Here is a 25,530-nt window from a genome sequence, read left to right as displayed (position 1 = left end):
ACCAATATAATAGCAGAATATGAGAGACGGGACAAACTGGAAAGCTGTCATAGCCAAAAGGTAAATGCAATTCCATGACTATTCACAAATTTTCCAAATTCCCCGACTTTCATTGAACACAAATTTTTCCAGGTGGGTGTTTCATAAAGCTGTTCGTAAGTTAAGAGCGACTTTAAGAACGACTGGTGATCCCTTCTTGTGGTAAATGGTATATTCATTGGCGATGGTTTAGCGCGTAAGAAATGAACACCAGTCGTTCTTAAAGTCGCTCTTAACTTACGAACAGCTTTATGAAACAGCCCCCAGGGTTGTTATGACTGTGGGAACCCTGGTGGGTGTTTCATAAAGCTGTTCGTAAAGTTACGAACGACTTTAAGCACGACTGGAACATGTTCTTAGGTCATAACTCAATTACATAGGGATATCGCAGAGCACAAGAAAGGATCACCAGTCGTTCGTAGTCATTCGTATCTTACGAACAGCTTTATGAAACACCCACCAGCACTGGGTCAACCTCCCACCCTCACCCACCCCCTCCCCTTTTCTTACTTCTCTTCTCTCTTCCTCACCTGATACCATGTACATCTCATCATCCCAAACCCCATACACAAAATACATATCAATGACAGAAGGTCACATGGTGTAATGTTAAGTTGCACTTTATTGTTTAAATAGTAACCTACATGTGTATCAATGCTCCCCAATTTATGAGTTAACTTTGGCAAAAACGAAGGGGGGAACAAATCGTACAGTCTGATTTCAATGGAATACCTGTTACAAAAATATGATTCGTAATTATAATACCTGCCAGTAAGCTGCACGGTTCTCGTCAATTTGAAGAACTTAATTTCTTTTTAAAATTGTCAGTTATGATAATAGTAATGACTTCTTCAGCGCTTTGTTCAAAGGTTACAAAGCGCTGTTACATTGAATTAGTTAGACCCAACCCTAAGACGCACATTAGCTCCCCCCTTGCAGTCCTCGAGAACAGGAAAAAAATGAGTACAACAAAGTACAACTATTGATAGTCGACAGCACTTGGCAAAGTGTTAGCTTGCATTGGAGAATCGGTGCCGATAAACTTACTTTATAGAGAATATAAATAGAAAAACGTAAATACAGGCCTTACACGTACAATCTTCTTACTCATTAAAGAGACGTACAGATATTTACACAAAACAACGCATCCTATATTACAGAGAAACTTGTGTGAAAAACAAGGATATATGCTGCCGTACGAAGCCAGTTATATACATCATTTGCAAATGCAATATACTATTTTACATCTTTACACGTCAGTTTGGAACAACTAGAGAATTGCAATGAATATCATCAATAGATCAATCTACGTCTACACAATTTTAACATCATTGAAGACCCTTCACTAGTACATGATCATATTGGATACACATAAAGTAAAACTACTATCTGTACAATGACTAATAAGAAAATTAATCTCACATAGGAAAGCAACAATACTTGAACCTTAAAGCAAGAAATACATAAACATACATATTCTTATAAAGAAATAAATACAATCGCATTTCATCGTTCAGTATTGACAAATCCATCCATTCAGTCCAATAAATCAATGAACATCATATTCTCCACTTGATCAAGTTTCATAGAATTACAGAATCACTTTTGTTCAAATACATCGGGGCATGAATCATAGCGAGTATTTCACACATATACTCTTGAGTTTTGCTCCAAAATGTCTGGAAAGTTAGAATTCAACATCATGAAATATACATTTGGTAAATAGATTAGATAAAGAAATCGTAACTCCTGAGTGCCTGTGTTTTCAAATCATATTGCATTTTCTTGAACATTGTAGGAAAGTTTAGTGTCCATGAGTGATACCATTGTTTGTTGACATAACTACACAAGCGTCAATACACTGGGACTACAGAATAGAGACTGAGGTGAGGTAATTCCAACTTTAATGCAAGAAACACCACCTTATTCACAAATTCTCCAGATGCTGACGGCTCGACACAAGGTTTGCAGCATCAGATTTCTACGTTTCATCAGAAATTTTTATTGATTTGAGCTTGCAAGCTTCTGTTATAAGCTACTAAAATCATGTCATATGATTGGTTGACAACAAGTTTGCCGATGACTGCATGTGGGTTTATCTACATAGAGCAATGTTGTAAAAGCGAACAAACTCCGAAAATGGAGCATATGTTGAGAAAAGGACAGGAACTGTTATCACAATATCTTAGGGAAGAGTCAAATGCGCAATACGGGTGGCACCTCGATAAATGACCGACATCAATACCATCTCGCTGGAGATATTAACAGGGTATATCATGCTCGGAGGCCATATTTCTTTTATAGCTATATCTGGACTTTGGGGAACTCCTCTATCAGGACAACTGACCAAAGTGACCAAGCGATAAATGTTCCTTACGTCGAAGGGCCAGGTTAGAAAGACCAGCGGTCAACAATGGTAGCATCAAGGCCATTGTCCACCCAATTAGTTTCCCCCACATTAAGAAATATGCAGTGTGGCCTTTGAGAGGATGTCTTCAGAGGGCGTTTCTGTTGACAGGGTTCACAGTACCTGCTTTCAAGGTTCAATGCAGAAGAAATAGAAGAATACGGCGCCCTCAACAGAGCATTGCACATCAGGAATGAAGAAGACAGGATGCACTGCAGTTCAAGCTATACAGAATGCAGGATCTGTCGTATCGTCAAAAAGAAGAACCGCCAACGCAACAAGTGGCGCCATCGCAGGGACGTCTTGCTCAATGGGCGCGAGCGATGGTGCTTGTCACGCGGCAGTACCGGAGGAACCTGAAGAAGATGTTGATGACGAAAGCCCAGAGGTTGCGGGCGAGCTGCGAGCGGGCGATCAGGACACGCCAGATGATGACAATAAGGGCGGTGTTGAATGTCCATCGGATGTTGCGCAACCTGGAGGAAAAAACACCAACGAGCACAATTGGGATTAGATATATTAATTCATATGTTAGTAAGCGCATTTTATTTCAATATCAGAATAAAGCGTTGAGTCTACACTTATTCTTGCAGCATACAATCTGACTTTTGGCAAACTGAATTCAAAAGCTATTCACAAAATGCACTAAATGCTTGAGTTGGCAGCTCGTGCTATATCTGAGGTGGTAATCAAACCACAACCCTGAAAAGAATGTTTCTAGATAGATGGCGCTATTTAGATACCTATTATCATTATCATAGAGGCTACAGCACACATATTGGGCGATTCCATACAAGCTGTTATCATATTATAGTCTCTCAGCTGATTACTTTAGCAATGAAAAAATAATTTGGGTCAATGATAAAGTTATAGTGGGTAGTCATGTGATTACCAACAAAAAATATTTCATTATGGCTGAATTAAGGGCGAAAATGTTGTGTGTCGTACAGGACTCAGAAATGTCCCCTACGGCATGCAATATTTTCACCTATAATTCACCCATGGACGGCATATTGTTGATTGTTATTTTTTCATATGTCTACCCAGTAGTACTCTATTATTACCATAAAACAAATTGAAGTTTTTTGTTTGTTTCGGACAGTAGGTTAAAAAATGATGCGAAAAAAGCTGATTTTTCTAGCATGGAATCGCCCTATTATTACTTATGAAAGAAGAGTCAGACTTTTAATTTCCGACTTACATTCTGAGATGACTGCGTGCTGCCGGGAGGTCGTTCATATCTTCGTTGAGAACGAATTTCTTGGTACCAAGGCAGTAAGCTTCTAGGTATGACGGCCAGTGCAGGGGTCTCACATCCGTGAAATATACCTGAAAAGGTAGGCCAAACAAAGGTATATGTATAAAGTGCACAATAATGCATATTTTGGTATCTAATCACAGTCAGCTCTGAAGGCTTATTATCACTTAGTCCTTATCTCAGATAGCCCCAGAGCACAGTAGTTCTACATCATCAATACTCCTTTCTTGCATATCAGCATTTTTCATAAAATATTACGGTACAGCAATGACGTAATAACTCACAGGTCAAACTTGTTGGAAATCGTTCCATGGGGGACCAAGAAATACCCTCATAAATACATCTTTAGCCCCACTGACATCAATGTATCATTAGCCTGGTTCTGTGGAGCGTTGTGGCCCAGTGGATTAGTCTCTGGACTTTGAAACAGAGGGTCGTGGGTTTGATTCCCAGCCATGGCGTAATTTCCTTCAGCAAGAAATTGATCCCCAATGTGCTGCACTCAACCCAGGTGACGTAAATGGGTACCTGGCAGGAATTTATTCCTTGAAACGCAGCGCACGTAACAGTTGCACTGCTAAAGCCAGGGTAATTATGCTGCATATACTGTAGAGCGCTTAGAGACTTTTGACAAAGTAAGTATTAAGCGCTATATAAGCAAATATAATTATAATTATTATCATTAGTTCTGAACAGTCATGCCAACAAACCGACTCTATAACGACCTATGGTCTACTATTAGTTATAAATTTATCTGGAGTTCGTTTCACCAATGTCCCATTATCGTTGATCATTTTCAACGTACCTTCCTATCTTCCTCGTTCATAGCGGCCGAGAGGGCTATCGTGTTCTGATTGGTCCATTCCCACGTGTTGTTGGTGAAGTATTTCAGGGTGTGCACCATCTTAGTTATCTTCTGGTTTACCTTCAGCATCCTACAGAAAAAAAATCAAAATCTCATTTACCTTCAGCATCCTACAGAAAATAAAATCAAAATCTCTTTTACCTTCAATATCCTACACCAAAAATTGTGTAATTCACTTAAAAAAAAAAAACTCACAACCTGATAATGTACGACATCCCCAAAGCTCCTTTTTCATTTCTTGACAAAGAAAAATTTCCCCAATTACAAGTCCTGAAGAAATCACTCTGAAGATTATCTAAATGTATTTACATCTATTTTTTTTATGCATATTGTCATAATCAACAAAGAATACTTTTTTTGCTGTTTAATATCAAAATATGGAGCAAATTGCGAGGAAAGATGCGTTCATCACTTTATAATATAATATACTCAGTGGATAACAGGTTTATGTAGTTTTGCTGTTATGAAGAGAAATCTTCCTGTATCATAACACTGGAAATCTGCATTAACAACATCTGTGTATTCCAGAATAGACACTTTATCACATGATCATGAATTGACCAATCATTTATCCAGAAATACTCATGAATATTCATAAAAGGGATACATTACAGAAGAGTTAATCATATATCTAGAATACTCATGAATATTCATAAGAGGGGTATATTACAGAAGAGTTAGTCATATATCTAGGATACTCATGAATATGAATATTCATAAGAGGGATATATTACAGAATCATTTAATAATATATCTAGAATACTCATGAATATTCATAACAGGGATATATTACAGAATAGTTACTTACATAGGTTTCTTTCCTTGCAATCTCCTGACACAATCAATGATGTACGCTGGGATCTTAGCACCGACCATGTTGAAATACTCGAAGGCAAGTCTATTGATTGAAAAATAAAGGTAATCATTACAAGAAACAACAACTTCAATAATGATGATGTTGATGATGATGGTGGTGGTGGTGGTGATGATGATGGTGATGATGATGGTGATGATGAAGATGATGATGATAATGATGATGATGATGATAATGATAATAATAATAATAATATGATGCAACATTTATTTAGCACTTAATACATTGTTTCTAAGCACACTATACTATACCAAATAGCCCACTGCTAAATCATTTTAAGGTAAGCTACAGCTTAATTCTTACAAGGATTTTAAAGGGGATTTGATTTGTGGTTAGGTCTTTATCTATCGTAAAAAAAAATGAAAGTAATCATTACAAGATAGTGAATAGAGCACACTGCTATCATAATAATGAGGTGAAAATTACAAAGTTATCCTACCAACAAATCAAATTCCTTTTCCAGATTCTTAAAAGTAGCAGGTTTTTATAAAGCTTAATAACTGCACGACTGGTGACAGTATCTTCGGAGCTAAATCAAAGCCAATGACAGTTTGGGTTATACATATCATTTAACACAAGAAAGGGTTACAGTCATGCATAAAGTCAAGCATAACTGACTAAACAAATCTATGAAGCATCCCAAAATATGAAATAAAAATTCTTAAGGACCGTCTTCTTACGGGTTCTTAGTGATTGCTGCTCTGGGTCGTCTGAACACCTTCTCAAGTGGGATCTTGTTGTAGAGATCTGGAATGATTTCTGTAATAAAAGAAAAATATAGAAATAAGATAAAACTTTTGACGCCAGCAAGCTGTCAGACGGGTAACTCTCCGCTCAATTCAATCTCTTTAGTCCACAGGGGTGCAGTCATGACGAGTTCTGTCGGTGATTTTCAGCGACTAATTGCTCTAAGCCAATCAGATGCAAGGATTTCAGTAGCTTGTAACACCTGTCAATGAAAACCACTGACAAAAACATTCATGAGATGCTCCTTAGAAATGAGACTTAGAAAATAGAATATCAATAATAATAATAGAAATAACAATAATAGTGATATCTTATTGGGCACACACACCGTCCAGAGAAGCTCATGGAGCTAGCCCAGCAACAGTTCCTTTGGATAGATACATCATGCTTTGTATAATTCGTTCAGAAAATCAAATCAGCTTGGGTGAATGTTACACTTATCATTGGTTGACTCACGCAATCTTAACTGCATATATTCTCCAATTTATTTAGGGTTAGAGCAGATCTGATTTATCGATAGGGTCTCAAATTCCAACACACACAGTCCTAATGCAAAAGGTTGTAACAATGATAGGCATTACCAAAAATCATTCACTTCTTGAAAATTGAAATTCTACACCAAATACATGCATTTCTCTCCCTGCAATATGCTATTCTCTCCATCAATCTCTGAATTACTGAAAACAAATTTTCAGAAATTATTCACGTTCAACTTACCCACATCTTTCCATTTGTTTGGATTAACAGGACTGGTGACCAAGTTGTAGACTGGAATGGTGGCAGGTCTGTGAATAGTATAAACATATGATTGGGTTACCGTTCTTTTCTTTATTGTACTATTAAACATTGTTTGGATGATTAACAGGACTGGCTACCAAGTTCTAGACTGGAATGGTGGCAGGTCTGTGTATGATATAAACATATGATTGGGTTACCAGTCTTTTCTTTTCTGTACTATCAAACATTTTTTGGATTAACATGACTGTGACCAATTTGTAGACTGGAATGGTAGCAGGTCGGTGTATAACATGACCATATGAATAGGGTTACCAGTCTTTTTTTCTTCTATCAAACAATGTTTGGATTAAGAGGACTGGTGACCAAGTTGTAAATGGGATTGTTGGAAGGTCTGTGTATAACATGAGCATATAAATTGGGTTGCCAGTCTTTTATGTTCTATAGTTCAATGTTAGAATTAAGAGGACTGGTAACCAAATTGTAGATGGGATTTCTGGCAGATCTGTGTACAACATGACCATATGAATAGGGTTACCAGTCAATTTTTTTTTATCATAGAGCATTACTTAAATTAACACTGGTATTTGTTAACTGGAATAGTGGGAGAGTCCCAAAAAAAGAGAAAAAAAATTTGATGAACTTACTTATGGATCCCTGTATGCCACGTTGCTCCGATCATTGCATTTGCTACGAAATCGACAGGAGAGATGTCAACGACAGCCTCGACATCGCCGATCATCATTCTCAGCAAGCCTTTGCCGACCTGCAAAGGGGAAAGAATTGTTTCAATATTAAAGCTTGAAGTTTGTACAAATATCAAATCCAAGCAACAAAATTTGAAGAAAATAAAATTGACTGATAATCAAAGATGGAATGAAGTTCAACCTTCATGTATTTCATCTGATTATTCTTGTTATCATTTAATGTTAAAGGTTATCCCATTTAACAAGAATTGGAATTCCCAAATGAACTCTTAACCAATGATTGTGTATAATAAATGTGTTTTGCCTTAATACCAGTATATTTAACTTAGTTATTTTTAAGAAGAATTATGACGATGATGGTTAAATCTGGTAAATACACCATTTTTTTTGGGGGGGGGTTAATAACCTAATAATCTAATATTTAGATTACTTTCAAATATGTATTTTTTTTCTTCCAATATTGAATTTTGTTCATGCTATTGTTTATTTAAATTGAATCAATCTATTTTGTACTTATTTGTATCATTTTGAAGAATGAAAATAAATTTGAATTGAATTGAATTGAACTGCGCGCTTTCAATGATGGGCATGTCGCAACATTGCTAAGAACAGAATTTCCTTTCAAACGTGGGATTATAGTTCCATTTCATTCATGAGGGAAATGGTCTCTGATAAATCGTCGGCCTTATGCCAAAAGGGCCTTAACCCGATTTTAGGGGTTCTGAATATTTTATAATAAATTTAACACATTTCATGTAAAACTTAATAACTTAACACGTTTATCGAAATTGGCTTCAAAAGCAAAAAAACGACCACAAACTTTTGATTATTAGAGAGGCCAAAACCTTTAAACGCCATTATCTCGGAATGGCCAAAAGCAGTTAAGGCCCTTTTGGCATAAGGCCGACGAAATTATTGTTAACTTACAGCAATAAACACTCCACTTGGCCCATTGAAGTTATCAATCCATCCCTGAAAAAAATGAAAATAAAATGAGGATAATAAACAAATTTATGATAAAGTGATTGATTCCCAAGCATGGTGCAGACTGCACATTTGGTCAAACAGATAATGCAATGATTGCAATCTTATCAAAAGATGCAAGAAAATGATGTTTTACATCGCAACATTGTGTGCGAGTGTGTAAGCAGATTTCTACAGACATGTATCAATCAGATATGATGATAAATGCGTCTTAGGCTTTCCTGTAACGTCACCATCAGAAAGACATTACCAGGTTTTGAACTCGAAATTCTGCTGAATTTGTAACTTCCTCATGCAGTTGGATTAAAGGCACATGCCACAATTCCTGTTTAAGATTGTTCAAAAGTGCCAATTTTAGTCACAAAACTCTTCTTTTAACATTTCAAGTATTATACAGAAATTTTAAAATCATACTTACAGGGAAAGGCTCTTTCCATGATGCTCCGACGATGGATGGCCTCGTGATGCAAATTGGCAACCCCTTACCCTCTTCCATAACGACATACTCTGCTAAAGCCTTGGTGAAGGTGTATGTGTTTGGTCTCTTGCCCAGGAGTTTAGGGGTCAATGTCTGGATCATGTCTTCCGACATCCATCTAGAACATTAAAAATAAATGGCATTTGTGGTAACAATCTAATAATAATAATAATAACAATAATAATAATAGGTACATTTACCCAGGACTGTTCTCCAAGCGGGCCCTGCTGTTATTTTTACCCCGGCTTTAACTTGACTGCCTAGGCGCTCAACCATTCACCTCAATCAAATTCCAAGGAAAATTGTCAGATCTGGCAGTTTGTCAAACAAAAATAACACATAGTCCCATGTGTGCTTATCTGTGTTGGTGCCCTTCAGTGCGATCATTTTTCAGCTTATTTCAGAGAGTTAGGTTGTCAATGAGCCAGATCAAGATCAGCGATGATATGGTGACAATAACCCTCAATTTTACAGGCTTTCACATGGAAAATTTCATTGTTGCAACTACTGTTACTGAGCTTCAAATGCTCATCAAGGTGGCTTTTTTGTAATTTGGAAGTTCAGAGAGCGTCGACTTACTCTACAGCATCCAAGATCTTGTATGGGTCGATGGGAGGGGGGTAGACGACTTCCTCTATTCTTGATCGGTCGCAGTTGGCATAGGCGGTTGATACATGTTGAAGCACCTGCAAAATATTTTAAAAGTGAAAATTGTATTCATGAATTGGCCTGAAAACCTTAAATTATCACATTCTATCATGATCTGACTGAAAAGTGCATTGATTTGGAAAAGTAGACAGTTAATTGATTTCATTTTGCAAGATCTAAACAGCCAATTTTGATGAATGATAGGAAATCACGTGATGGAATGTTCCATCAGTCGAAGAGACAGTGATTTATCCTGAAAAGTGGAAAAAAAGGATCTTTCAAACCAAATGAACAATATTTTCATGGACTTGTGAAACCATTCTTTCAACACCATTTCACTTGAAGGAATATAGAAAAATATGTATTACTACATGTAGAATGGGTCAATATGAATATTTGTGCAATATTACTGCACTCAAACAATAACATTATTAGAGAAAACGAATGAAAAGACTGGTCAGCTTACATGGTTGTGGAATATTTTTAACTGTAGCACTCATAAACAGTGAATAGTTGATACAGGTACTTGACATTAGTATCTGCAATATCTCAACTATCGCACTGTTAAACATTAAATATTGTATACTATTGACTCACCAGTAATTTCTTCATCCCTCTGCTCAGCTGAAGGATCTTTTTGGTGGCGTGCACGTTCAGACGGAGGGATAGTCTGGAAAGAGAAACAAGTGGTAAAATATTCAATCAAATTATTTTCTGAATGAAACCCATGCACCATTTTCCCTAGACCCTTTGTTTTTAGTCTCTTCCCTATGGTTTCAGGCCAGAGATCTGGCTTTTAGAGACCAAATATGGGAAATCTTGTTTTATATTATAAAAACTTATTGTGGTATTTGCTATCATGGAAAAAGGGTTCAGAAGTTGACTAAAGTTAAGGTTTCTATAGTTACATGTATTGGCAAACTACATGTAACCATAAATCAATTATAAATGTTGGTTTTAAACCACAGAGACATATATCTATTACATTTTGTGAATAAATCATGGTGTATATTTCAATTCCATCAGGTAATGAAAATATAACGGAATTTGTTTTTGAACACCTATGAAAGTGTGTAAATTACACAAGAAATTGCCAAGTTTTATAATTAGGATTTCACAATTTCTTAACATATTTAACTCAATGACACAGTCGACAAAGTGACTCGTTGGCCTAGCTTTCAAAGTGACTTCCAAAGGTATTACAGAAAAGAACAAATAGTCCGGCTGACTAAGACTGATTAAAATCCACCAGATCACCCCTGGCTGATAAAGTGATAACAAAGATGAACTAATTAAACCCTCAACTCATTGCTTTTATCACTTCATGCCTATACAAGTGTATTGGGGGATGTTTTTACAAAGATTTAAGCATGATTTAGAATTACACTTAAATGCCGACGCGTACTGTATGCAATGTGCTATCTTATTGATCAACACACTTGTGCATGTTCTCATGGCATGATGTGATCAATGAGGTCATGCGTTTCATAGCGCATGCAACTAGACATTAAAGTGCGACTCTAAGATTGAAGTGCAACTTTAAGTTAAACTTAAATCTTTGTGAAAACCCCCCTGGTCAAAAATCTTAATATGCTCATAAGGGAACAATTTTGCATCCCAAATTTAGTTAGCAATTTACATCACAAGTGAAAAGTTTTCAACTAATATGCAAAAATCTTCCACTTTATATGTTTGTCATTTTGCCTCCGACGAAGATTCTGCTAGGATTGAAAGCTAAGGCCCCTTTTGACTCTCTAATGCAAAAATCTGTTCCACAAAGATTTTTTTGTGCAGCAAGATGTGGGGCAAATTATGATGCAATACTAGGAAATCATTCCCTGCATGCTGATTGAAAAGTAATCCTTGCACATGTGAGAACATGCGCTGTTTTTTGAATGGCTATCTGTAAAGAATCTTGTTTCATTTGCCAACAGACAAGTGCCAGCCGTTGGGGCGGACCTTCGTTGATCCGGTGTTTTTAGAGTAATCATGTAGACGTTGATTCTTACATAACTAGCGGTTAATGATTGATTAAAATGGGTAGAACTTGGGTTTTTATCTGAAGTACACTTAAACAAACACATAGGGAGATATGCAAGGTGAACAGATCTGTGGCACGATATGTGGAATTTAATCAAACTTGTATGGATGGAACGACCATCGAACATGAAATGGGATAAAAGTAGACATCACTTTTCTACTAGGCTTCATGAAGTATTGCCAAGGAATCGCGAACAACTTGGGAGTGTTTCATAAAGAAACCGTTATAAGTGATTTTCACCGACTAATTTGCTCTGGGCCAATCAGATGCAAGGATTTCAGTAGCTTATAACATGAAACCAGTGAAAAATCACTATTTGTTTCATTGAAATCTTTCCCCCGCATTCAGATAACTATTTATTAGCATGCATTCAACGCATATTTTATGCAAGAAATTATTTTCATGGTATCAATGCATGTTCAATGCAGGGAACAATTTTGCCATATGCTATGCATTTTTTATGATTGCTGCAAAAAATTCCATTTACATGTATATGTTGCACTGTTGCAGAATTAAAAGGATTCTACCACATCAGTTTTTCAAATTTTTTTCCCCATTGACCAAAAGTGCACAAATTGAATTTGAAAATTAAATGATTCCCTTGATACATACAGGCAGAGCAGCAATATTCAACATCATAATATAACCAGTTTTCTCCAAGGCCACATACATGTACATGTACTGGTGGGTGTTTCATAAAGCTGTTCGTAAGATACGAATGACTTTACACACAACTGGTGATCCTTTCTTGTGCTATGTGACATCCCTATGTAATTGAGTTATGACCTAACAACATGTTCCAGTCGTACGTAAAGTCGTTCGTAACTTTACGAACAGCTTTATGAAACACCCACCTGGTACATAAACATGTATGTACATAGAACTTTGATTTTTAAAAAATCTTAAGCACAAAGTCCTGTGTACAATCAAAATTGATTTGCCTACTCCTTATATCACAAGCATCTATCAGACTTGAGAGTTTAATGTTTGCATTGGTTTATCAAGTACATAATGTAAATGTACATGTATGCATGTACATGTACTAAGTACTAGTGTTTGAGAGATATTGTAGAATACAAAGGGCAAACATACAGTCTTGTAGCACATCTTTGGACCCTGTCTTACAAAGAACTGTGATAGATTAATTCTAATTAAATTGCAATTGATCTCAAATTCCTAGATCTTTATTACACAAATTAAGATCTGGGCCACATCTTACAAAGAGTTACGATTGATCCCATTTTCATCCATACAATAATTTTTTCTACAGGAAATTAGCTCCTTAGTAAACCTAGAGTATAAAACTGAATCTTCAAGAGAATGGTGAATGTATGAATATACATCATATCTAGAAAATAATTTAAACAAACATGCATTTTAGATGTTGATGTTGCCGGCCGTCCATAGTTGTGATTGATTGGATCAATCGCAGCTCTTTGTTAAAGACGGGCCCAGATGAAATTTGAGGTTGGTTTGATACAATTCCAACTCTTTGTAAGACGGGGCATTGATTACTCTTGAAATATTTACATACGTGTATGTGTAAGTTCAGACTGTCCTAATGCACACATAGGTTACAGTGTTAAAACCTATCTCAATGAATTTAAATAATCATCTATCATTTATCAAATTTACACAACTCAATCTTGTACTCTACAAGTCGATGACATTTGATCTGTCATTCTTGCACAGACTCGCGGCATCATCTAAGACTAAACCCTCCCACATCAAGATAACCTTATTTCCTTGACATTTTCACTGTCTACACCGCTTGAGCAATAAAAGGTGATTACAAGAATTGATTATGATATTGAAATTGAAATGTAAATATTTACAATCATCTGATGGCTAAAGTTCATGAGCCAAACTTTATTTCAGAGCAAAGTTTGTGCCTGTCAATGTTCAAGTCAAGAAGTACATTGTATATGTTCCTAATATGGAAGAACATCTTGCTGCATTAACACTAAAATTACCGGGAAGACAGGTTTGTTTGAATTTAAGAACTAATACGATTCTTGCCAATATTTATGTTTATGATACAGGCCTATGTGTATTCAATAAAATGTACATTAATCCCTCAAATCAGGAAGTCTAAAAAACATTTCTGGTAGGAAGCACTCCTTGGTATCCCCCTCCCAAGAAAAAAATAGAACAAAAGAATGTCTGTAAAGAAATATAAAAGAAAAAAAATGGACCCCTAAAAAGAAAAGATTGATTGTTACATGCATATCGCAATGAGACAAACACAAAATTAGAAACAGAGTATGATGTCTAATGGTACTTACGATAGTTTTTCATCGAATCTGACGGTAGCTGCAACGTGAAACACAAGCTCTGTCTCTTCCTGCAGAGTCCTGATGTCTTCTTCTTTTAGCGCTAGGTCAGGTTCGGTGAGGTCACTCTCGATTGGGATGAGCTTTGACTGGAAATCTGGCTGTGCTTCCCGGACTTTGTCAAACAACTGAAAATCAGGAAAAAACATTGATATTTCCATGTACATGTATTACAGCAAAAGTGACATACAAACATCAATAGGAATGAAGTGTAAACTACACAAACTCTCGGTTTCAGGAAAATTACAATTCCTTCTTTACCAGAACTCCAAAGGGAACCATTATCTATAAAAGCCTGAGCCAGACAAGGAACAAGACATTATTTATTTCATTTTCATTTTCTATTTATAGTGTTTTAGAGTTGGGAAGGCAAACTGCCCAATGTAAGTACATTAAACATATTCAATGTGATAGCCTGTGTCCACTGCACTGAGACATCAATGATTTTACAATCCAATGTACAGAGTTGCACAAACTCAAATGTTACAACTTACAACATATTCGCAATATTGGTTTGAAGTAGAACTTTTTTCCGGTCAACAAAAAGTCATGAATAAAATCAAATTAAGTGGTAAATGCGATTGGGGCTTTACTGTTTTGCACAAAAGCTTACCAAAACATTAATTTTAAAAAAGTGTTTACGGTTTGACTGCCTTGACCACTAGTCTTAATGTACAATCAATCACATGATCAATCACATGAGCAGTCACAGCATCCTGGTTTTGAATTTACAACCCACTCACCATGCCTGAAGTGATCTCATCGATACGGGCAGCGGCCCTCTGGCCCGACTTTGGTCTGACAAGGAGGAAGACTTTCCTGATGTCCGGGCAACACCGGAGGAGTTTCTCCAACATCACCTTGCCGATGAAACCGGTGGCGCCGGTGATCATCAGGGTCTTGCCGGCGTAGAAGTCGCCAACCGAGCAATACGCCATGCTGGAAGGTGGACTACTCAGCTTCTGGAGGAAGAATAAAAGAGAAAAAAAGTTTTACAAGGAGGAAAGATGGTTCAAAAGCTCTATCTTTGATTAATTGAAATCATGAAAAAGATTTTGATTCTATTGCACTGAAAAGGGTAACGTCCTCAGCCTCATCGGTCATTTCGTTCTGCACTGTGGGATAGATTTTGATCAACTGAGTGTATAAATCCATAAGGAACTATCACAACTCAGTGCTTTACTACACATGCAGAAATTCCTTTATCAAGAACAAGAACAGAACAAACCAGAATGATTTATTCTATATCTTAGATTTGTTTTAGTTATCAAAATAAATATTAATGTACATTAACAAATCATTATAGAGCGAAGAAACAGAGCAAGTAAGGAAATATTCATGAAGCATAAAGAACCATATTCTTGTTAGAATTACTGGTATGAAATGTAAATGCACCTTTCATTATGTTTTACTGCATTTTAAGTTGCCAGATTCATGGAGGATGCAGGATAATATTTCCAAATAAAAATCAATCAAAATACAAGTCAGTACCGGTATATACATGTAATATACTGGTACCTACATGTACAGTGTATTACAATGAATATTTTGTGTTTGAATTACACATTCACATTTATATTTCACATACATACATACATACGGCCATGAACTGGCCCCACATTTGTTTTACATCAACTCATATAACTGCCTTTACCAAGTAAATGAATAATCACGTATGTGTACACCTCTAATGCAAATATTTGATATCTTTTTTAAGGAGAAGATTATACATGTATGTACAGCTAAGAACCATGTAGCAAGTCGTGAAGGAAAAAAACAACTGCCCAAATACTCAACAACACAGAAGACTAGTTAATCATTCATTATTATTGTGTAGTCTGAGTATCAAAATTAAAACATATGGGCCTGTATTCTGATAGCAGGTTTAACTTAAACTCATGTTTAAAGTTGTGGTTTAAGTATGGATAACCAATTGTTACATAAATCACTAGCAATAGAGATATCATACTTCAGCTGACTTGGCTCTCAAATCATTCATGATTGTCTAGGAAGTATAAATAGATGACTGTCTTCACCATCGACGAATCAGGAAAGAGCACAGTAAACACAGGAAACATACAACTTAATAAAATTGTTGATACTTTTGGCTTCCCATACTTAAACTACAACTATAAACCTGACTTCAGAATATATATGGGCCATGGAAGCTTGCTTGAAAATCAAAAACATGTACATGTATATCAGGGCCCCGTCTTACAAAGAGCTAGGATTGACTCAATCAACCTTAACAGTATGGAAATCCATCAATGTCATGATTTTTTCTGAAAAAAAATCTGAATGTCCTTTATAAACAAAGTGGAGCACACTGAATAAAAAAAAATTATATGAATCGAAATCAAATCGAGAAAATGTTTTGATCAAACAAGCATTTTAGATGTTGACGATGCTGGCCACCCATAGTGGTGGTTGATTGGATCAATCGTAACTCTTTGGAGGATGGAGCCCAGACCTTACATCTACAGCATGCAATTTTTTTTTTTCTTGTCAAGTTTAAAGGAGCAAGATCTATGTCTTGAATGGTTCTACCTCTGTACTAATAGGCCTTCACCATGTTTAGGCATTGTAATAGACATACACACACTCACTCAAATGAAAAAAATAACAATCATCTGGGCCATTTTTCAAAGAGTTAACTTATGATTGATCCGATCAAACGCAACTATGGAAGCCAGCAAAGTCAACATACATGTAACATGCATGTTAGTAAAAATGTATCCATAAATTCATTGATTTCTCGACAATATGGTGTGTTCTCCTTTGTTTACAGAGGACATTTTGCAAATTTTCTGTAAAAAAAATTATGACACTGATGGATTTCCATAGAGTTACGGTAGATTGGATCAATCATAACTCTTTGGAAGACGGGCCCTGGAATAACTGACAAAGGACCAAAATGTAAAAACAGCATTATTCAATTCAGTGGTTCTACCTCTGTAAATATAGGCCATTACCATGTTTATGGCATTGTAAGTAACGCTCCACACTAACCCTTTATTATTAGTCCGAACCTAAAATTTACTGGTCCCCCCTAAAAGAAAATAATATAAAAAGAGACTCGAGTTCATTTTGCTAACTTTAATGGTTTTTATTGCTCCTCCACGACAGAATTCAAGAGAGCCATTTCTCAATTTTGGAGAGCCATTTTTGAAGATGCCAGAGCCCTTTTTATAATTTACAAAAGAGGAAAAAATATAATTTGTATCAGTTTGATATATTTTTTACTGGTCATGTCGGACCAGTAAATCTGGCAATTTCTGAAAAACTACTGGCCTGACAGCAATTTTTACTGGTCTGGGACCGTCGGACCTGTGCCAATGTCGCGCACTGCACACACTCACTCAAATGAAAAAAAAATTATCTGGAATAACTGACAAAGACCAACATGTAAAACAGCATTATTCAATCTCACCATAGCAAAAGCATCGTTTGTGACATCAATCACACCACCTGACCCTGATGAATGCTCTCCATCGAGTGGAGCACAGATAGGACCGTTATCGTCAAAGCACGGCATTGTGGGTAACTAGACTTTACACTCGTCTGACACAGAAGGCAAACGTCGTTATGGTATAACAAAAAAGATGGTATCTGTCAAATAATTCAAACTCGTATAAGATGAAATTGTAGCGAAGTTAGAGATGTACAGTAGTATCCTGGCTCAAATGACTTTGGTGAAGCAAGAAGTTGTCTGTTTGGAGATTGAGTTGGTTCTAATGATGATAGGACAGTTGCGGTTCTATTTAAGCTCTTTTAGCATCGCTTATCATGGCTTTGACCTGATTTCAAGAAGACCCGATAAGCTAAGTCCGTGTTTCCAAGGCAACGGAAAAGCTTGCAGTTCCACAATCTGCCTTCAATCCAAACACTATGTCAAAAAAACACCATCTCTCATTGGTCAATATTTGCAGCGGAACTTCCGGGGACTAATCACGGGCCAATGACGTCTGTTGTTGCTGAATTCTGATATGGTTCTTTGAAAATCCTTCCTTACCATATTTAATCACAAATCTGCTTACTTAATTCTTTATGTAACCACCGACTTAGGACTATTTACTCCGCGGTTTTCGTAAGTGCAAAGTTATACGTTGTCAAAGATTGCAAAAACTAACAAATCACCAAGAGAGGCTAAAAGTAGCACAATTAGACTAAATTTAGCAACTGGATTACCCTATCTTTTTGATTGATTTTAAATTTGAGGGGTTTGTTTACTGATTGGACTTTAAATAGCACTGATATTACTATTTTGGGATAGCAAATACTAACAATTTACCAAATACGTTGATTTAACTTCAGTTTAATTGATAATGATTCTAAATTGATGGAAAATATCCGTTAGAGAAATCAGATAACATTATCACTGACGTGGGATGCCATGTTTCATCAAAACATCCATCATCGGTTAATTCAATTAAATGTTGACCGTTATTTACATTGCCCGTACGTCAAAAGCAACTGTTAACTTTGGTAAGCAATCAACGACATAAAGGCACACTACTCTTGTCACAGGAAACGCCCACAGATTCCAAGTTTAATCCGTAGCTTTAATACTTCTGTTTGAATATTTAATTTGCTCTAATCAAAACAGTTTTCTGAAGAAACAAAGATGGGAAAAATTAGATCAACCATCCTTGCCCTTTAGAGCCATTGTAGTATTTGCATATTTCAGGTGGGTATTTCACGATGCACATAGTCAGTGTCTTTTACACACTGTTGTTATAAGCTAAGTACTGCAAATCCTTGCACCCTATTGGCTGAGAGCCAATTAGTTAGTGCAAATCATTGACAAATCTGTTCATGAAACACTCCCCAGGCTTACCAAACAAATCATTTGACACATCACATAAGGAGTGTCCACTCACTGTTCAATATTATGTGCATTTATTTATTATATGTCGAGATGTTGCTTCTAGAAACCTAGAACCTATAAATCAGTGCTCCAAAGAGCCCTAAAAAGTATTCAGGGACAGATTGCACGAAATGGTCTTTCCAAGGACCGTCTTTCGTGTCGCCCATCTTTTATGATACGCTTTAAGCGGGGTGTTTCTGAAATTTATGATAAAGGATAAGATTCGTTAGCTTGCTTTTAAATCAAATTTTATACAATTTCATGATATATCACATCATTTTATAAACAATTATTTTGTTTATTTTGATGGACGAATGAAATATGTTTGCAGATGATTTATCTAAAATGCGTTTCATATGGCGCATCATAAAAGATGGGCGACACGAAAGACGGTCCTTGCAAAGACCCTTTCGTGCAATCGGCCCCTGGTGACTGCACATGGCACTGTCATGCCTCCAGTTTAAACATCTTTATGGAGTCTTTTAGAGTGAAGAAGGTCATGCATGCAATGTAATTTGCAAAAACATCTCACAAGTTCCATCCTCTCCCCCTCATGCTCCCCGGAACTGCCCTTCTCTTCCACAGCACAGGTCTCTCCTCTGTAGGAAATCTGTGATGTAAAATTGTGGCTGGGATGGGGCTGGGCCGCTGGGCATAAAATCTACATGAAATGATGAATTACAACTTACATGTAAGACACTTGTCTTGTCTTGTCTTTCCGTTAATGCCCACAATCATATTGATTATTATGGTATACGAACATCAAGATTGACTTGACATGAATTTTGCTGGGACCGGCAGGTGCAATACACCCGGTGAACACCCTACACTTTGACGAATAGTGTATTGGTTTTAATGTGCGTAGGTTGTGACTCTCCTATACACGGGACCGAGATTTGCATCCTTTCCAATGGACGGGGTGTTTTCCAACAGTATTCACACCTGCACTGGATGCAGTGGTGAGGCATGCTTACACACAACACTATAGCATCATGTTTTTTGTTAGGGTTAATTCCAGTGTAATGGACATGATGACAGGCTGACAAATTTTTGTAATTGGAAGTTTCATACAGTAGAAATGGCAGTCTTTGCATCATTGTTAGTGAGCTCATCCGACACATTCAAGTATCAGTTACATTCACGTGACATTTCAAAACGTTTCGTTGAATAGTTGCGGAGAAAATGCACCGTTTGTGAGCGTAACAGACATGACACAAAATGGACGAAGCATTTTTACATGTACACCCTATTGTTTATAAAAATTCCTGTGAACTCTTAGACTACATGTACCTGATGATGGTGTTAATTACACCTTAAGATCATGTTCTATTCATATAATGAAATTCAACAATCAGTTTTTCACTGAATTCTTTATTCGTAACTCAAATTGTAGCATAACGGACATGATGCATATACATGTAGTGTAACGGATATGACAGTTTTGTCCACTTTTTGTAAGTGAATATAATTCTTTTATTACAAGATATGGTAGAAGTCTAATTGTTTACATATCATGGTTAGAAATTAGAGACACACATCATAACTGGAATTCTGTAATACCTCTTATAATTTTGTAATTTTAGATGGGGGCATTTCTTCCAATATTTATAAAACAAAAAAATAAATTAAGAAAAAATTATTCTACACCAGATAAAAACAATTTATATTTTCCATTTACTAGTACTACCACTCATCACATCTAATAAAAAATGAATAAGTTAATAATTTTATTCATGGCTTTAGTACTTGACATTACACTAGCGTAACTGACATGACACCCTTATGAAGTGAACGACATTGGCACTTCTTAGTTTCAAAATGAGAGAAATATGAATGATGAATAATAACAGCAAAGTGCTAACATTCTTAAGAAAAACATGCAGATCTTATTAGCAGGTTTTATTAATCTAATAGCTACTGGGGAATGTGATACAGAATACAATGTTATAGTACCACTTTGGCAGACTGAGATTGAGAAGACTGAATCTCATTTTTGGTGAAGAAAAAAAAATGTCCAAAACATGTATAAAGCCATGTTGAACACATCATAAAAATGTATTTTTTTTTAGGATAAAGAATGTACTATAGTATGTCAGCTGAGTTTTTTTCATTCAATATTAAAATGCACTTTAAAGTTTAAAAGGCAGTACCTGGAAACCAGTCTTTCATTAGAGTTGAAAGGAATTTGGAATGTTTGTAAATCACTTCTGAGATAAAGAAAATCACTTCTAGGATAAAGAATGTACTATAGTATGTCAGCTGAGTTTTTTCCATTCAATATTAAAATGCACTTTAAAGTTTAAAAGGCAGTACCTGGAAACCAGTCTTTCATTAGAGTTGAAAGGAATTTGGAATGTTTGTAAATCACTTCTGAGAATTTTTTTAAAGAACTAATATCACCCTGAGTATAATCCTCTTATCAAATCTTGGATGTTTAAAACATCTACTACTTGATTGTTTAAAGGTCAAGTCCACCTCAGAAAAATGTTGATTTGAGTCACTAGAGAAAAATCAGACAAGCACAGTGCTGAAAATTTTATCAAAATTGGATATAAAATAAAAAAAGTTATAGCATTTTAAATTTTCGCTTATTTTCAACAAAATAGTTATATGAACGAGCCAGTTACATCCAAATGAGAGAGTTGATGATGTCACTCACTCACTATTTCTTTTGTTTTTTATTGTTTGAATTATACAATATTTCAATTTTTACGAATTTGACGATTAGGACCTCCTTGCCTGAAGCACAAAATGTTGAAATAATGGAATTCCATGTGTTCACATGACAATGACGAGAAAATCAAAATATTTAATATTCAAACAATAAAAAACAAAAGATATAGTGAGTGAGTGACATCATCAACTCTCTCATTTGGATGTAACTGGCTCGTTCATATAACTGTTTTGTTAAAAATAAACGAAACTTTAAAATGTCATAACTTTCTTATTTTACATTCGATTTTGATGAAATTTTCAGTGTTTTGCTTGTTGGATTTTTCTCCTTTTTTTCAAATCAACTATTTGTTGGAGTGGACTTGTCCTTTAAAAAAGAAAATCCTTTTTATGACAGTAAGAGAATAAGTCTCTTGTTTTTCTGAAAATGTCACACCATGTCCAGATGTCTTCTTGCAAATATGAAACAAGTGGAATGCCTCTGGCCGTCTCACCTGCATCACACGGTTCAATATAGCAGCAGTGCTGACTTTGAATACTACTCCAACTCGCACAAGATGTTCAGTGATACATGGTTACTCTTATGTCCACTTTTTATGAACTAGACCAATAAACTTACAGAGATATGATGGTTATTCAACAAAAAACCCCAACATGGCCAAAGTTCATTGACCTTTCATGACCTTTGACCTTGATCATGTGAACTGAAACTCGAACAGGATGTTCAGTGATACTTGATTACTCTTATTTACAAGTTTCATGAATCAGATCCATAAACTTTCAAAGTTATGATGGTAATTCAACAGATACCCCCGATTCGGCCAAAGTTCATTGACCCTAAATGACCTTTGACCTTAATCATGAGACCTGAAACTTGCACAAAATGTTCAGTGATGCTTGATTACTATTATGTCCAAGTTTCATGAATCAGATCCATAAACTTTCAAAGTTATGATGGGAATTCAACAGATATCTCTAATTCGGCCAAAGTTCATTGACCCTAAATGACCTTTGACCTTGGTCATGTGACGTGAAACTCATGCAGGATGTTCAGTGATACTTGATTAACCTTATGTCCAAGTTTCATGAACTAGGTCCATATATTTTCTAAGTTATGATGACATTTCAAAAACTTAACCCCAGGTTAAGATTTCGATGTTGATTCCTCCAACATGGTCTAAGTTCATTGACCCTAAATGACCTTTGACCTTGGTCATGTGACATGAAACTCTAATAGGATGTTCAGTAATACTTGATTAACCTTATGGCCAAGTTTTATTAACTAGGTCCATATACTTTCTAAGTTATGACATCATTTCCAAAACTTTAACCTCAGGTTAAGATTTGATGTTGACGCCGCCGCCGCCGTCGGAAAAGCGTCGCCTATAGTCTCACTCTGCTTCGCAGGTGAGACAAAAACCGCTCTGATTGGTCCCTGGTAAATATTTTAAACCTAATGCACTTGTAACGTTGATAATGATTGGTCAGTTGATTTAGCGATTGATCGCTCATCTTTGTGTTACGGAGCCCAGATGTCTTCTTGTTAGGTGGTCACATGGGCAACAAAGTATTTTCTTAGTAGCCAATAAAATTCAAATTTTGATCGTAATAAATTATTTACTATCAAAATTAACTTTTATTATTTCATAAATAATACTTTTAATCTCTGAATTGTTCTTCAAAAAGACACTTCGTAATATAGCTCGTCGAAGCTACCTTATATCGAAGCGGTTCAAGGGTCAAACCTATTGTATTTGCAGAGTTTACAATGGATGCATGAGATCCGTCGGTCAAGGCCCCCATTCCACAAAACGGAGACCATTGAAACAACACTGTAAGACTTTCTTACAGCGGTCTTCAAGATCACTGAAATTTGTCATCTCTGTGGAATGGCTCAGAATTCAGAAAGACCCCTTAAAGACTCTGAAAGACTGATGGATATTTCTTGCCTTACTGGTCTTAGAGTAGTCCTATAGCGATCTTTCAATGGTCTTTCAGAGATCTTATTATGCAACAAGTGATCTTTCAGAATTCTTTCCATGGACTTTGCCTGGTCTTTGAATGTTCTTTCAATGATATATCATGAGTCTTACAGTGGCCTCTTACAGTGGCCTCCACAAAAATCTTGAGAGACTGCCAAAAGATCATTGAAAGACTATTAAATCCTTTGAAAGTTCATTGAAAGACCGCTGAAGACTGCTGCAAGACCAATAAAAGACCATTTCCTGTAAGACGGTTGTAATTGTAAGACTGATTTTGAAATGTTTCAAAAGTTTTGGAGCCCATGAAGACCACGAAGACCACTGAAAGATTGGTCAGGACTCGTGTAAGACCAGGGCCCTGTTGCATAAAAATTTATGTCATAATGACATAAATTTCGATCATGACATAAAATCATGCATAGCTTATGTCGTTGACATAAATTTCGTTGCATAAAAATATTTATGTATTGTTTTAGCTTATGTCAAGTTATCACGCGATATACATAAACTGAATAGTCACGAACGAGCCTGTTGACATAAACTTGGCATAAGTTGTCATTTTTCAGCCGCAGGAAGCTCTTGCGAAAAAGGGGTCTTCGGCTTCCTATTTGGACGGGAAAGAGGCATATTTTGGTATGTATCAAATTTTCATTGTTGTATATCGTAGATCATAGATATATCTCACGTTCTGACCAAAATTCAAAGATTCTAAGTATGAAGAGATGTTTTAAATAAATCATTATCGCCGTCAATTTTATGTAACGATTGCTCGGATACTCTCCGGCTGCTCTTAGCCGTACACCGCTGGCAGTGCTAGCCGGAGGTTCCGGCGTCTGACAAAGACAAATAATGCATGGAATCAACACCAACAGAACAGTATTAAATTATCTTCACGACATTGAACATTGATTTTAAGGTTCCGGCGTCGGATAGACACAAATAATTCATGGGATGAACACTGACAGAAAACAGTTTTAATTAATCTTCACTACATTTTATTGGACATTTTCATTGATTTGAAATTAAAGTTTTTTTTAGAGCATCCCTGCTCTCACTGGAATTGGAAAGATCTAGGCCTAGATTAACGGTACTTGTAATGTTAGGCCTAGCCCAACGTTAGAGCCGGACTGTCTAACTACGATTAGACTAGAAGTCTAGACTAGACACTTTAGAGTCTATACAAAAGAGCTCTGTCACTCACCGTGAGGGCCTAGCCCAGGCCTAAATAATTAGTTGTGCTGAGCCTTGCCCCGGGGACCCCGACACGTCTTCAGACAGTGTCACGTGTTCGGGCTGCCGCAGTAATGCTGAGCCTAAGGCTATGGGCTATGTTCGGAGATTTAAAAAAAAACTGAAATTTAGGCATGTCACTGTCAGTGTCAATGCAGGGCTAGGCCCTAGCAAGTAATAGCTTGGCCCCGTTATTAAGTTCTTGTGTAGATCTAGATCTCTCGTTATCTAGTTATCTATCTAGGACTAGATTAAGTCTAGGGTCTAATTTAGTCTTTTAGACTTAGTCTAGCTCTAAAAATATCTAAGTTAAACTTATCTTACCTAGGTGAGCTGAGCTGGCCCTACAATTGACTAGGCCTACCCTTGTTTGGGCCTTGGTCCTGGCCAGTGAATGAGGTGGTGCAGCCCTGCCCCTGGACTGAGTCTGGCTGGGGCTCCTTCCATTCATGCTTTTATTAATAGATCAAAATCGAGACCTAATCTAGTAACTGTTTAGCAATACAAGAAATCCAGAATAGATCTAGCTCAGGGCCCAAAATTGAAACTGTGTTTACATCATTTATAGTAAGCTAATCATTTGTTGGGCCTATATATCATCTATATGAAACAAGTAATATAGATCTACTAGAACTACAAAAGTTACTTTAGATCTATTCTAT

General features: G+C 36.3%; 1 protein-coding gene across 4 annotated transcripts in view; it reads right to left on the bottom strand.

Annotated features, from left to right (window-relative positions):
- Positions 1-643: 643 nt before the first annotated feature.
- The window catches only part of LOC121421309 (fatty acyl-CoA reductase 1-like), a 31,573-nt gene continuing 6,686 nt past the window's right edge, over positions 644-25,530 (bottom strand). Inside the window, exons 1-14 of one of the 4 annotated variants that reach the window (XM_041615986.1) lie at positions 17,547-17,902; positions 14,860-15,075; positions 14,069-14,244; positions 10,340-10,412; positions 9,674-9,780; positions 9,035-9,212; positions 8,560-8,604; positions 7,573-7,691; positions 6,908-6,975; positions 6,124-6,202; positions 5,378-5,467; positions 4,510-4,639; positions 3,648-3,775; positions 644-2,922 (exon numbers count right to left, since the gene is read on the bottom strand). In XM_041615986.1, coding sequence (XP_041471920.1) covers positions 2,754-2,922; positions 3,648-3,775; positions 4,510-4,639; positions 5,378-5,467; positions 6,124-6,202; positions 6,908-6,975; positions 7,573-7,691; positions 8,560-8,604; positions 9,035-9,212; positions 9,674-9,780; positions 10,340-10,412; positions 14,069-14,244; positions 14,860-15,075; positions 17,547-17,651 — 1,683 coding nt within the window. In that variant the 5' untranslated portion in view covers positions 17,652-17,902 and the 3' untranslated portion in view covers positions 644-2,753. Of the gene's footprint in view, positions 2,923-3,647; positions 3,776-4,509; positions 4,640-5,377; positions 5,468-6,123; positions 6,203-6,907; positions 6,976-7,572; positions 7,692-8,559; positions 8,605-9,034; positions 9,213-9,673; positions 9,781-10,339; positions 10,413-14,068; positions 14,245-14,859; positions 15,079-17,546; positions 17,903-25,530 lie in introns of those variants that run through there. The other 3 variants (XM_041615985.1, XM_041615987.1, XM_041615988.1) reach the window with 3 other exon arrangements.

The sequence above is a fragment of the Lytechinus variegatus genome, chromosome 9, assembly GCF_018143015.1.
Source record: "Lytechinus variegatus isolate NC3 chromosome 9, Lvar_3.0, whole genome shotgun sequence".
Lineage (NCBI taxonomy): Eukaryota > Metazoa > Echinodermata > Echinoidea > Temnopleuroida > Toxopneustidae > Lytechinus > Lytechinus variegatus.
This window is presented reverse-complemented; position numbering and strand designations above follow the sequence as displayed.